The 15,391-nt window shown below is 36.6% G+C and overlaps 1 protein-coding gene across 6 annotated transcripts in view; it reads left to right on the forward strand.

Moving 5' to 3' along the window:
- The window catches only part of SYDE2 (synapse defective Rho GTPase homolog 2), a 125,385-nt gene that overhangs the window by 35,982 nt on the left and 74,012 nt on the right, over positions 1-15,391 (forward strand). For all 6 annotated transcript variants that reach the window (XR_008916079.1, XM_016429898.2, XM_016429896.2 and 3 more), the window contains exons 3-4: positions 4,348-5,450; positions 14,139-14,265. Coding sequence is in view for 5 of the 6 variants with exons in the window: in XM_016429898.2 (XP_016285384.2) it covers positions 4,348-5,450; positions 14,139-14,265 (1,230 nt within the window). In the remaining variant the exon portion in view is untranslated. The remainder of the gene's footprint in view (positions 1-4,347; positions 5,451-14,138; positions 14,266-15,391) is intronic.

Consider the following 15,391-nt stretch of genomic DNA (forward strand, 5'->3'; position numbering starts at 1 on the left):
CAGGAAGAGTTTTGCTGAAGGGATTAGAGGGGAGTTCATAGGATTTTATGAATAGGATTAACTTTCTAGGAGAATATAATGCTAGATTATCATTATTATGAGTAAACAGAGAGAAGGAATAGACTAGGAGCATGGAAGACAGAGTTTGGACCCTGAAGGACTTGAAAACAGGTTTGTGGTAGATAAATATATTGAGTGGAATTATCTATCCATATTTTATAACAAAACACAATTTTTATGTATAATGAAATTTAGACCTATGCTTTCATTGCTATCAAGAAGCAGTGTGGTAGAATTGATGCAGAGTCTGGAAGACCTGAGTTTAGATCTGCCTCTACCATATATTGACTATATGACCATGAACTAGTTAGTTACTTAAACTCTAATACCCTTAAGCAATTCTTTCTAAGACTATTAAATTTAAGATGAGTTTCCCATTTGTATCAGTGGAAAAAACACCCATAAACAAGGCTCCTTGTGTCTGTGAAAACACAGGTCCCCTTACCCCCAAATTAAAGACAGATTATAAATTCTTCATCAAGATCTGTCTCTTAGTAGAGCAACCACTGGAGTGCCATGAGAAGATGGGAACTTAATTAGAAAACACACACACACACACACACACACACACACACACACACACAACTTTTAATGGTAATATTTTTGGATAACATTATTGCTGAATTACAAGATTTTTCCTGAATTAAATGTTTACAGTGCACTTGAGATATGACATATATCAAGTAGAAATGTAAGTATCTAGTTACAGCTATAAAGTAAGAATCACTTTGTCATGGAACCAATTGAAGAGACCTATATTTTTTTGAATTGTGAATTTTTTCATACTTTATATTTAATTAGTTCATTGGAAATACTAAAGAATAGTCTTTTTGCTATGAAATGTTTTGAGATTAATGGGTTAATCCCTGTTATGAACCTTTCTTATAAGGTTTATAGAACCTTTCTGAATCATGCCTTCATTCTTTTTCAGAATATTTATTGTCTGTCACAATCATTTGCCAAGCATACTTACTTGCTTTAAGATCACAAAATGATTTGATTGAGGTAATTACTTGTGATCCTTTGGCAGCTTTACCAAGATCCTTTTGTGTTTTCACCAGTGTGGAAATGCACTCTTTCTACAGATGAAGATCTTTTATTCAACTCTAGAAACCTTTAGTCTTAGAAATTAGCTTGAAGGCTCTGGAGAGGTTACCCAGTCAGTTTGTATCTGATGCAAGATTTGATCTTGGGTCTTTTTTGATTCCAAAGATAGCCTTCTCTATATGTGGATGGGCTAAGCAATACAAGTGTAGGTTGTACAGTGGAAAGAGTAGTAGGCTTAGAATCAGGAAGACCTGAGTTGGCTTCAGACCCTTACTAGCTGTGTGATTTCAGGCAAGTCAGTTAATCTCTGTCTGCCTCAGTTTCCTCATTTTTAAAGATAATAATAGCACCCACTTCACAGTTCTTACAAGGATACAATAAGCTAATATTTGGAAAAATACTGCAAATTTTAAAGCACTGTATAATTGTTATTTCTATCATCAGCTTTTCTTTTCATAGGTAAGGAAGCTGAAACTTTTAAGTAGTGACTTGCTGAAAGTCATAAAGCTTAAATGGTTGAATTGTGGTTCAAAACTCCCTTCAAATATACTGTACTTTATTTTTAAGATTAAATTATAGTCACACAGCTTCATAAAAGCTAAAGTTGAATTATGTCTAAAACAAAGAGAAGCACAATTTGAGATATTTAATTTCCTTTAAAATAATATATGAGTTTTATAATTTAGTGTGCCAGACAGTAATTGCAGGCCAGTAAATACTTCTAGACATCTAAAAAGAGAATCTAAAAAAAAACTTTAAAAATGGAACAGCTGTTACGTATATAACTTTTTTCACCCCGCCATCCTTCCTAGAAATATATTTTTAGAGCATAATAGATATGATCCTAAGAAACCCAAAGGAAGTATTTAAAGATGGTTTACTTACCTAGCATCACTATGGTTTTTTATTGGGAACAGGAAGATGTACTTTACCTAAATTAACTTGTTCTCTTGTGCACTTTGGTAGAAAACTCTTGGGATTGAGTAGAGCAGAGAAGGATGTATTTTAGAGTAATAATCAGATCAGAGAATAAGAAAGTCAACTTTACATGTTAACTAAAGATTCAAATCTGTTGTACAAAATTCTGTACTATGTTTTTTTAAAGTTTGGTCTCTGGTTTTATTCTAATACATGGCTTAATTTTGTGTTGATCTCCAAACTACTTGGCATATTGAATTAGCCTTATGTTTCACATTAACATTTGAGTAGCAACTATTGAAAGTTTTTACAAATCAAAATCAAACTGAGGAAAGTGCAGTATTGTTGCTTATTTTTCTCTCGTGACAGAAGGAAATATTAATGTTAATAATAGACTTTGAAACATGGATCTGATTATTATAGAATGTTTTAAACCAAACCACCAGTGGGATTGTGCTATGGTTTGTAGTACAAAGGATCGCTTTGTCCAATTTTATCAAGTACAACATTTCTTGCCAAAAAAGCACAGCAGACACACTCAAAATAGCTCTCTGTAAAACAACAACAAAAAAACCAGTTTATTTTTTCAGTGGGATTCATTAATTGGGTAGAATAGGGAAATAAGATAAATTCTTTGGAAATTGTTGAAACTTAAAATAATTTTTTCTTGTTTTATCTTTGAAAGAAGTAAAGCTGTTTGATCTTTAAGTTGATATTAAGATGGAAGTTTTCCTATAAAATAGTGCTTAAGCAAGTTATTAATAGTACATACAGATTTGAAGTAATTGGGATATTGTTAGAATATATACTACTTCTCATCTTATTTATTTTAATTTGGAAAATTATATTTAATTAATTTAGAATATTTTCCCATGGTTACAAAATTCATGTTCTTTCCCTCCCCTCCCCCCATACCTCTCCTGTAGCTGATGCACAATTCCACTGGGTTTTACATGTGTCATTGATCAAGACCCATTTCCATATTATTGATATTTGTACTAGGGTGATCCTTTAGAGTCTACATCCCTGATCATATTCCCATCAACCCATGTGATCAAGCAGTTGTTTTTCTTTTGTGTTTCTATTCCCACAGTTCTTATTCTTTCTCATAAGTCCCTCAGAATTTTCATGAATTATTGCATTGCTGTTCCACTTCTCATCTTAAATTAACATTTCATTTAAGAAAATGTTTCTATTAATGATGAGATATTTGAAATAGTTTTGACTTTTGATCCCAAATGTTACTTTGAAGTCCTAAATATAGATCTATGAAAATAAAAATTTAGAGTTCAGATATAGAATGTTGACTTTAATCAAAATGGGAGAATTTAGATTTTATGACAAAATGTAACTTTCAATTAACTTTTTACTAATCAAAAGCATTTTGTTGTTCAAATCATAGTGTTAACTGGAAATGAAAATAAAACTCAGCATGTTTGTGTACAGTCTAGCTATATTTAAACTCACAGAGAAAAGCTGTGCTCTAAAAGCCATACTGGAGGATTGTTGGAGAGGGAAATATCAATATTATAAAGAAGAAAACAATAGCTCACAATTACTAAAACTAATCTGTTGATATTGCCAGTTTAAAATGTTTTTTTATTCTTGATTAAGTCCCTTTGCTTTTATTCTTTGCAATTCCAAAGAGCATAGAAGAACTCATTTTTCCACAAAAAAAAATTTATCTTGTTTGATTTATATCTTCTTGTCAGCACTTTGATATGATCATGATAGGTCTGTGAAGAGTCAGTGATTAATTTTTAGGAGTTAGAAATAGAAAAGAAATACAGTACTAGATATGAAATTCTAAGCTAAAAGAATTATTTTTAAATAGTCTATTTACCTCATCTTCTTTGGTTATCTATCCATGAATGAAATCAAATAAACCAGCATTTATCAAGTACTTAGTATGTACCAGGCCATGTGCTGAGGACTTGAAATAAAAGAGGGAAAAACAAAAGGAAGACAGTGCCTGTCTTCATGAAGCTTACTGCTCTAGTGGGAAAAAATAGCATATAAAATGAAAATGAAGATGGGGGTGGAATAGGGGAAGAAAAGCTATGTTGGTAGAGGCCATGTGACAATAAATTGATGGGGAAAACTTATAATACTATTTATTAATTTGTCATTCTTTGGCAAAAAGCCATTTAATTTGACTTCCTGAAGGTTGATAACAGTGCATTTGAATCAGCCATTTTCATTAAGATGTGATAAAGCAACAACTCTTGTTATTGTGAGAGAAGCTATGAGGTTGAAGGAGTAAGCTGTAATAGCTATTTAAAGAAAGATATGCTAATATGCTTTTTACTTTTGCTTTTAAAGGTCCTGGAATTCCAATTGCTACAAGTAAGTCTGAATTAAGTACTTCTGAATCATCTCCTCCAAGCCCTAATCCTGCAAAAAAAGGTGGCTCTATCAATTGGTCTTTTCCAGATAAAATCAAGTCTCCGAAAACTGTAAGAAAACTTTCCATGAAAATGAAAAAGTTGCCAGAACTCAGCCGAAAGCTTAGCGTCAAAGGGACCTTGGGCCATATCCACAGTTCACATGGCCCCTCCTCCCTGTCAAAATGTAACTGTCCAGGTCGGAGCCACATAATCACTTTACCTTCTGGAAATACCATCCCTGCTGCCCAAAGAAATGTGATAAGCCGGTACCACCTGGACAGCAGTGTCTCTTCTCAGCATAGCTTCCCAAAGGAGAATTCTTCAAGTTCTAAATCTACTTGCAAGGGTGGTTACCTAAGTGATGGAGACTCCCCTGAACTTATAATTAAATCAGGCAAACGTGGATCTGAAAACAAACATTTGAGAGGAAAGGAAGTATTTCCAAATAGTAGTAACAAAACTGAAATCGACATCGATGCTTTTAGACATTACAGCTTTTCTGATCAGCCCAAGTGTTCACAGTATCTCTCCGGACTCATGAGTGTGCATTTCTATGGAGCAGAGGATTTAAAACCACCGAGGATGGATTCAAAAGATGTCTTTTGTGCAATTCAGGTAGACTCAGTTAACAAAGCAAGGACAGCGCTGCTTACATGCCGGACAACCTTTCTGGACATGGACCACACCTTCAACATAGAAATTGAAAATGCGCAGCACTTAAAGTTGGTGGTGTTCAGTTGGGAACCCACGCCGAGGAGAAATCGCGTATGTTGTCACGGGACCGTCGTCCTCCCCACGTTATTCAGAGTGACCAAGACGCACCAACTGGCTGTCAAACTTGAGCCCAGGGGACTTATTTATGTGAAAGTGACTCTTATGGAACAATGGGAGAATTCTCTTCCAGGCCTAGATGCCAATCAAGAACCAGTAATATTTGGGGTAGATGTTCAAAAAGTGGTGGAAAAGGAAAATGTAGGATTGATGGTGCCCCTGTTGATGCAGAAATGTATTATGGAAATCGAAAAGAGAGGCTGTCAGGTATTCATCTTTCTGTGTTATTTTTAAAAGTGCCTTTGAGTATTCTGTGGCTAAAGAAATTTTGGGGAACCTGCTCTGAAGGGCAAATCTGGGTGAACGAAATTAGAAATCCATTCTTTTGCTCTTCTTTATTTGTTCTGTTTTTCAGTTACCATTTTTAATATTCATATTTTGGGCAATAGACAATTAAGAATATGTCAGATGGCTTCCACATTTGTTGTGAAGCAGGAGTTTCAGGGATATATAATCTTGAGCCAACATTACATCACACTGTTACCCTCAGGATTCTTATACCACAGCATAAATGTGAGATTTCACAACTGATGGGGTTGGCAGAAGATACTCAGAATCAATTTCTCTATTATTCCCTGTTTAGACCAAAACAAAAAAAAGCACAAAACAAAACAACCCAAACAATTCTCTTTAAAAAAAAACAAACAAAAAGCAATTTACTTTCTCTTGGTTTTAGTAACAATTCTTAAGGCAGAAGGTCAAGGGTTAGGGGAACTAGGGTCACACAGCTAGGAAGTATCTGAGGTCAGATTTGAACCCAGGTCCTTCTGATTCCAGACCTGGAGTTCTATCTACTGTGCTGCCTGGATTCCCCCCAAACTATTCTTAATGTGTACAATTGTCCATGTTTTAAAAAATGTTCCCCCCCCCCGCAAAGATTAGGAAAATGTGACCATAGATGATTCCTAGATGTGTGATGAAAAGTATTGTGATTAAATCTCTCTTACTCCTTCCCTTTTGAAAGTTAGAAAATGCTAATGTATATTGAGGTGAAGGAATGAAGAACAAGTTTTTTTTAAGTTGCGTCATATGGATTGCATTATGCTGAAGCATGACCTATCCTGTCATTTTTGCTCCACATTGACGCAGGTGATGTCTTAAAATAAAATGAAGAACAGCAAAGGGTCATGTTTAAATATTTTTATTAAGATAATTTTATAATTTACAACATTTCACAGGATCCTAGGATTGAGCCTACTCTAGTACCTTATAGATGATCCAATCTAGCCTCCCCTTCAGGGTGCAGAGGGGAAAGTGGTTGCCTGTTGTTACTTAGAGGCTAAAATGAGATTCCGTCCCAGCTCCTCTGGCACCAAATCTATTCTGATAGAGTGCATTAGCCTTTTCTTCCTAAAACTATATAGAAGTTAAAAGCAAAACACTGGAGGTACACAGTATGTCCTCATAAAATATTTTCAAAATGCCACTCGTAATGCAGAAAATTTACATGGAAATGTGAGACTTTTAAACTCTTGCATAATAAAGACTTTAAAGTACAAAACTTAATATGGAGGGGCAGCTTTGTGGCTCAGTGGATAGAGAGACAGGCCTAGAGATGGGGAGGTCCTGAATTGGCCTCAGACATTTCCTAACTGTGTGACCCTGGGCAAGTCACTTAACCCCCTCTTTACTACTCTTCTGCCTTGGAACCAATAAACAGTATTGATCCCAAGAAGGAAGGCAAGGGTTAAAAAAATGACTGAACTTGATATGGAATCCATAAAGGCAGTATTCTATTCTATATCAGGAGGAAGATGTGGGTTCTAGTTTTTTTTCTATCCTCCTAATATTTATATAATTCCTCCTATGTACCAGGCATTGTGCCAAGAACTCTATAGATATCTTTTGCAAAGATCTTAGGAGGTAGATGCTATTAATATTCTCATTTTATGGATGAAGAAACTGAGACTGACAGAGGTTAAGTGACTTGCCCAGGCCCTCCCGACTTCAGGCCCAGCATGGGCAACCTTATTACTATCACTAACCACTAACTGGGGAACTTGGGGCTGTTATTTCACTTGCCTCATCTGTGTAAGATGGGATTATGATGCCCTTCCTGGCTGGAGGCAGTGTTTGGGCCAGCTGATCTTCTGTGCTGTCTTCCCGGGAGGGTGTTTTGTAGTTTTCCCCATTCTCCTGCCAGTGCCCTGGGCTTTCATCACTCAGTCCCCTTCTCTGAAGCACCCCCTGTATGCTGCTGAGGATGGGAGGATGGAGGGAGGCAGCCTGAGGCCTCGAGGAGCTGCCCAGCACTCTGCCGTCCCTGGTAGAAGCCCTACCCATCCACCTTGCTCAGCAGCCCTTCCTTTGGTTACTGTTCTTGTTCTTGGACTAAGTGCCCTCCGCCTTGGACAGACTCAGACAGAAATAGGCCTCTTCTATTTAGGATTGGGTTAAGAAAATCGGTAGAAAAATTATTTTGTCAGAAGGGGGCTTTTCCTTCCCGACCAAGCTTTTTTCTTCTTTTGCTTTACTTAGCCAGTAGAAAACCAGCTCACTTGTCAGACTTGCATGACATGAGTCAGTTATTAAAAAAATCATTTCCATAAATTGTTCAAGTACAGTTGTTTTGGTCATCCTTTTATCTGAAGTATTTTCTTAAATCTATTGTAAATTTATGTCAAGTGCCAGGAAAATATAATTGGGCAAACACTTTACAAACAGGAATTGTTTTTTGATATTTAGAATTAATTTTTTATGGGAGTCCTTTAATAATTCATAAATAAATCTGAGTCATTGAATGACCACATTTAGATTGTTATCCTATTCAGGAAAACATTCTTTATATTCTCTTGGTTATGAGTTTAAATGATTACCTTTTCTTGAATATTTTTTAAATTTAAAAACTAATACATTTTGTTATGATACAACAGATCCTTCCTAATGAATACCCAAACACCTTGTCTTGTCACTCAGTCTTTTTTTTTTTAAGCCCTTACCTTCTGCATTGGAGTTAATGCTATGTATTGGTTCCAAGGCAGAAGAATGGTAAGGGCTAGGCAATTATTTTTTTTTTTTTTGTTTTTAAACCCCTATCTTCTGTCTTAGAAGTTATAATAAGCAAAAGAGTAGTAAAGTCTAGGCAGTTAGAATTAAGTGACTTGCTTAGGGTTTCACAGCAAGGAAGTATCTGAGGCCACATTTGAACCCAAGACCTCCCATCTCCAGGCCCAGCTCTTTATGTACTGAGCTACACCTGGCTTCCCCCTCACTTAGTTTTACTGATTATTAGCAGAAAAGTGAAATGTGTCCTTTACTTTGGGCAATATGGCACTACCAAATTTGGCCAGGGTTTTGATTTTTATTTGTGACTGCAGTTGTTCTGCCCTTTTGATTCTGTTTTCTTTACTCTGTAGTAATACAAATCATTTCCCCTTTCTAGCATGAGAGTGATATTTTTTACTCATAGACCTGAGAGTTTAGGAGTTTGTTTTTAATTACATGTATGCAAAAAAGTAGTTTTCATAATTTTTCAGTTGGAAACATACTTTCCTGAATTAGACCTTCTTTCACATATTTAGATTGTTCATTTACTATGCTTGAACATTAGACTGGCTTTCTACCAAAAATTTGGTTAATCTTTGTAACTATTCCAGTTCCTTGGCTAAGTACATCAGATCCTGTTAAAAAAACACAGACAAAAACAATCTTTTACATAGGCTTGCTTTATTTCAGGTTCTTTGCAAAAGCTCTGAACTATTTAGGACGAATAACCATAATGCATGAGATTTGTAGCCCATCCAGCCTGGGATTCAGACTTTGAAAGGTACCCAGGAGAGGTATTATAGGAGGGAATGGTGTTCCTTGGTCAATATTTAATATTTTAGGTATTTGTAAACACCCTTCTTTTCATCTAATAACTTGCTGTGGTTCTGTTATCCATTAATTTATTAAAACCTTTTTGAATCTTTACTTTCAGGCTTTCTCGCATTTTGGAGTGACGAATGTCATAAATTTATTATCTACTATGTGAAATAGCTCTATTAGTATTAAATTTGGTTTGCCCAGTGATCAGTTCCTAAAAACAATCACAATTTTCATGTAATCAATTTGCCTGATGTCATTTCCAGAAATTTATATTTCTAAGAAGAATTATTTATAAAATTTACATCATTTCAATATAGTATTACGGTTTTCACCTGGGTTAAACATTTTATTCTCTATTGGCAATTAAAAAAATGTTTTACCTCCTATTTTGAACTTATTAGTTTTTTCATTTGAGAAGACAGTAGAGCACAGTTGAAACAACAATAGAATTCAACTCCAGACTTGGATCCAAGGCCCAGCTGTGGAAGCTGGGGTGAACCATTTACCCAGGGTGGACCTTACCTTTGTCACTTGTAAATCAAAGAGGACAATGCTTGGACTGTTTACTTCACAGGGTTGCTGTGAGGAAAAATTTTTAAACTTTCGAGCACAATATAAATGTGAGTTAACCCCAGTATGGTTGTCACTGTTGCTTTAAAAGCCACGGTATACCCCTTCAATGTGCCATTTTTGTCATTGCCCTCATTAGTCAGTAAACATTGAGTAGGTGCTCCAAATGATTAAAAACAGAATTTGGAGATATTATTGATGATTATAAGAGCAAGCAAAGGACCCTCTAATGTTTGTTCCCGCTAGCGGATGATATCCTTTGGTCAGTAAGGGCAGAGATGTGATCAGTGTTCTTAGCACATTAAATGCCATAATATTTTTCAAGCTATTAAAATAGTAATATATCATTATTATCAAGTAAAGTTGTCAGAAGATATAAATTCTGACCAAATCTGAGAAGCTGCAGAAAACAGGCCCAGTGCCTGATGAATGTTGTTTAGAGACCAGCCTTGCTGAGTTAAGAGAAGCTATTTAGCACCCAATTATTTGTTGACTCAGATGTTCACAAGCACTGCCACTGACATCAGGGGAGGGGAAGTACCAGCACCAACAAAGTCTTGCACGATAGCCCTAAAGTGATCCATCTCCATGCTGATGATCTGCCTCTCCAATCCCTTGCTGACCCCTAATCTCATCTAACCTAATCTGCCCTTTAGTATTCTGAACTGGATGTCCTGCAGACATCTTCAATTCAACGTGTGCAAAAAGCGAAGTGTCTTTTCCTCTGAACCCTCTCTACTGTCCACTTCCCTTCCTGGAGAGGGTAACTCCATTCCTTCCAGCCTCCAAGGAGGCTCACAGCCCTCCAAGTCATCCTGGATTCCTCTCTGTTTCTCATTTCACAAGTATTCAATCTGTTACTTTATCCTTTGTAACATCTCTTGTGTACATTGCCTTTTCTTTTCCACTCTGGTACAGGCTCTTCTTACCTCACTCCTGTATTATTGCAGTAGGCTTCTGGTGGGTCAACCTGCCTTAAGTCTTTTCCACACTCCACTCCATCATCTTTTCAGCCACTAAAGTGATTTTCCTAAAACACAAGTCCAGCTGAGTCACCCCTACTAACCCTGAACTCAGTGGCTCCCTATTGCTTCCAGGAGCAAATACAAAATACTTTGTTTGGCATTCAAAGTCCTCTATAACCTAACCCTCTTTTAGTTTCCTACTCTTTGTTCTAGTGACACTAGAATTTTTGCTGTTCTACAGAAATAAAACCCTTCCTCTTGACTGGGCATTTTCTTTGGCTGCCCTCCATGCTTAGAGTGCCCTCCTTCTGCTCTGACTACTGACCTCCCTGGCTTCTTTTAAGTCCCAACTAAAATCTTATTTTTTACAGAAAGCTTTCCCCTATTCTTCTTAATTCTAATGCCTTCCCTCTGTTATTTCCTATTAATCTTGTCTGGAGCTTCTTTATATATATTTGATCACATGTTGTCTTCCCTATGAGATTGTAAGCTCCTGGAGTCAGGGACTGTCTTTTGCCTCTTTTTGTATCACTAGAGCTTCACACAGGGCCTGGCACATAGTAAATACTTAACAGATGTTTGTCGATTGATCAATGAATGGCAACAAGAACAGTATACAGTATTTTTTTTGAAGGAAGAAGAGTATTTAATGAAGTGGCAAAGTAAGAAGAGCAGCAAGAAGATATTGCCTTCATAAACCTGGGGCACTCTTTGTCACAATAATATACACCATCGATGGGAAGAGTGACCACATGTGCGATTATGGGATATTCCCTGAACTCAGGAAGCTCTGAGTTTAAATCCAGCCTGAGACACTTCTTAGCTGGGTGACCCTGGGCAAATCACTTAAAGTCTTTGTGCCTCAGTTTCCTCAGCTGTAAATTGTGAATAATAATACTGTCTACCTCCCAGGATTGTTTTGAGGATTTTTATAAAGCACTTTTATGAGTGATGTTATCATCATCATTTTCATCCTCATTCTCATTCATCGAAAGACAACTCATGCCTCTGATATTGCAGGGCCACTGTTGTTTTCTCAGTCTTCCATTATGCTCTTCTTGCTGCTCTCCACTGGACACATAATGACTGTCGTCTTGGTAAGATGCTTCTTGCCTGCATCCTGTTGTGTTGGAACACCTGGCCTCCCCTAACTACTGCCATGCAGAGCCCTATTGGGTAGGGACAGGACTGTGCAGCGCCCATCTTTTTGGACTCTTTTTTTCATTCTGATATTCTTTTAGTTAAAAAGCTAGAGGCTTTTTTTATAGCTCTTAGAACAGTAGCAGCCATAAAACCAGAAACAATGCCAGGAAGAAAAGACTGCTCAGATTTCTTTCTTCATTTATGGGAAGTGTTTCATCTAATCCTTTTCATAGATTTTTGGCCAAAATATATTTTTTGCATAAAGCATTCTTAGTGTAGATACATAAAGGTTTTATATAGTGAAAGAGTAATTTTTTTTGGTTTTGATTTTAATACATTTCTTGATTCTCGGGATTTTTGTTATGTGTTTTTTTTTTTTTTACTGAGGGAATGTATTCAAATGCTGTTTTTAAGGAAACAACCTCAAGTAATTCCTGGCTTCCTTTCTTGGTTTGTCACAACTTGGATTCCACTATGTATATATTGGATTTTGTTTTCTTCTGTTCATTTCTAATGACTTGTCCATTGTGAAGTCCATTTTTTCCTGCCCATTGATACAGCCTTAGAAATCTTTCTTGCAATCTTACTTGGCATGAGTTTTGTGTTTTATGATTGAAATCTTCAAATTTGGATGTTTTGCAGTGTGCTTCTTCCTTTAAATAATTTGTAAATGTTTTAGGTATGCAGAGTTCTAACACTAATCCCTGGAGAACCCTACCACTTACCTGCCTCTTTCAAGACATGCCTTTTTGTCCCTCCTATTTTTGTTTTTTGTATCTAAGCTAATTCCTTATCCATGCTGAATAGTATCTTCCCCCCTCCATGATGCAGTTTACCCCCAATCCACTGACTCAATTTCTAAAATAGCCTTTGTTGTAGAACTTTGGCAGAGGCTTTCAAACACTCCAAATAGATTATGTCTGCTTTTGTTTTCTGTCATCTTTATGAAGATTTAACTATTAAGCCTAGTAGATACTAAGCATGATTTTTAAAAACCATGTTGCTTTCTGCTGGTAAATTGTTGTATTATGTATTTTTATTAGTGGGGTTTTTGTTTTGCCTATATTTTACTGATGTTTATTTAAAATTATACCCGAGATTCAGTTTATTATTATTTTTTTAGTAATAGGAAGCTAAAATAAAAATGTAATAAGTACCTGAATCTGACTTTCTTTTTCACTTAGAGAATCTTTATTAAATGATAGTTTTGCTGAATTTGTAAAGTGGATCCAAAAGCATAAGAAATATGTCCAAACAACTTGACTGTAACACCATAGAACAAAATCCAGTTTAATGATGTATGAGGCAAGGTTTGTTCAGAACCAGTATAAGGTGAATTATTTACTGGGATATCAAAGTAACAATGTTGATATGATTGACTCAAAATAGCCTTATGTGGTAGACTTTACATAAAATATAGAAAGTGTAGCAGTCCACCCCTAGCTATGGGCAAGGGAAACAGTTAGTGTGTACAGATTGTCTTAGAAGAGAGCATGCTCAGTCTTGCACATGGCTGGGAAAGCCTCTGACCCTTGACCCCAACTTCCCACAGGTTAGGCAGGAAAACAGGTTTCTTTGTGCTCACCTGGTTAAGAGAAACCACACCTATACCTTGTCATTAACCAATGATAATCATCCCTATGTAGTGTGTATATTTGCATATCAAAGAGATTAAATACAGCCCCAGCAAGCTCCACCTTCTCTCTCTTCCACTTTTCCTCTCTTCCTCTTGGATCTCAGCTCACTCTGATGCCTGTCCTTGCTGGAGCTTGGCCTCTAAGCTCCATCTTTAATCCTTCTCTATCTCTCTCACCTGGGATCTGGCCTTCGGCCAGGCACTTTCTTTTCTCTATCATCTCTCCGACCTGTGTGGTATTAAGTTTGGATCACTGGACGGTACAAGCCTTCTGAATAGTCCACTGATCGGAGTTTTGCTGTGGCTCATTGATAATTTATAAGGCCTGCATTTCTGACTCATTCCTGCCACCTCATATCTATAATTTGGCTCTGCCATCCCCCTCGTGGTATCCAAAACTTCTATCCTTCCTCTATCTTCCTACCTTACAGCTTCTCTCCCTTCAGGAAGCTTTAGAAAGTTCTAAGCATTTGACCATAGACATATTCATGTAGCATATGGGGTCATGGGAGAAAGAAATTGTAAAGTGGGTAAGATATAGATGTCCAGAACTATTGAAAAGATATTGTAGAAGAGGGCTTAAATTTTTTAAGTAGATTTCTATTAAATTTGTTATCTTTGTTTAGAAGAATTTTAAACTTTACTGCAATTGTAAAATATTTCATCGTAATATTAATGTTTAATTAATTAATATTAATTTAATTTATAATAATTTAATATTTAATTTTCTCTTTATCATGCTTTACCATAATGTGGCACTGGTTTTATTTCTAGGTAGTAGGCCTATACCGATTATGTGGTTCAGCAGCGGTCAAGAAAGAACTTCGAGAAGCATTTGAGAAGGATAGCAAGGCTGTTGGTCTATGTGAAAACCAATATCCAGACATAAATGTAATCACAGGTAATAAGTTTCCTTTCTTTTATCTAATTGTTCTGGAAAGACTATGATCTTAGGAAAGGAAATTGAAGTTATCATTCTTTAGTGTAAAATCCCAAGGAGCTTGAAGCTTCCTTTCTGTCATCTTTCCTCCCCTTGATTGCTTACTAACCACTAGCTAGGAGCAGTAGGGTGCCCTGAGATCATAATATCATCAATTCAGAGCCAGAAAGGACCCAAGAGGTCATCTGGTGTAGTTCCTCAGTTTATACAGAAGGAAGCTGAGACCCAAGGAAGGTGAGTGACTTATCCAAGAACACAAGAATAGGATATGAACTTGAATATGAGGTAGTCTTTGATTCTAAGCCTGTTGCTCTTCCACTCTACTACATTGCCTTTGTAGTGTGGTCCAAAGAAGAGATGGAGTGGTGTCCATTAGCTTTCTTCACATATTTTAAGGATTTCAAGGCAGGACTTTGCTCTACTTAGTCCCAGATGGCAGAACTAGAAGCAAATAATGGATGGAATTTATTAAATACTGAGATATTGGCTTATTATTGGAATCAATTTCTTGAACAGTCTGAGGTGGCCAGAAGCAGAAAGGACTGCTGGAGAAGGTGATAGTGATAATTTTTCAGTGATATTGTAGAAGAAATTTCCTTTCAGGTATAGGTTGGACTGAAAGACCTATGAGATCTTACTCTAAGATGCTATGATTCTAAGGAAATAATTGAAGCCATGGAAGTAAAAGAGATTGGCAAGGGGGAGTGTGTATGTAGAGAGAAGTGGGAGAACAGAAGGGGATCATCTTATGGAATCAGAAAAAGGGCAAGAAGTTAGAACAAAAGACAGAGATGAGTTGCAAAAGGAGAATCTAGAGAAAGCATTGTCTTAAAAGTTAATGTTGGGGTGCAGTTAGGTGTCACAGTAAATAGAGTGGCAGGCCTGGAGTTGGAGGACTTGGGTCCAAATTTGACCTCAGACACTTCCTGGCTGTGTGACTCTGGGCAATTAACCCCAATTGCCTAGCCTTTTCCCTTCTGTCTTAAGAGTTGTTACTAATACAGAAATTAAGGGTTTAAAAAAAGGGAGGTAAGAGAGTATCCAGAAGGGAGTACTCAGTAATGTCAAATGCTGCAGAAAAGTCATT

Source organism: Monodelphis domestica, chromosome 2 (genome assembly GCF_027887165.1).
Source record: "Monodelphis domestica isolate mMonDom1 chromosome 2, mMonDom1.pri, whole genome shotgun sequence".
NCBI classification, from domain to species: Eukaryota; Metazoa; Chordata; class Mammalia; order Didelphimorphia; family Didelphidae; genus Monodelphis; species Monodelphis domestica.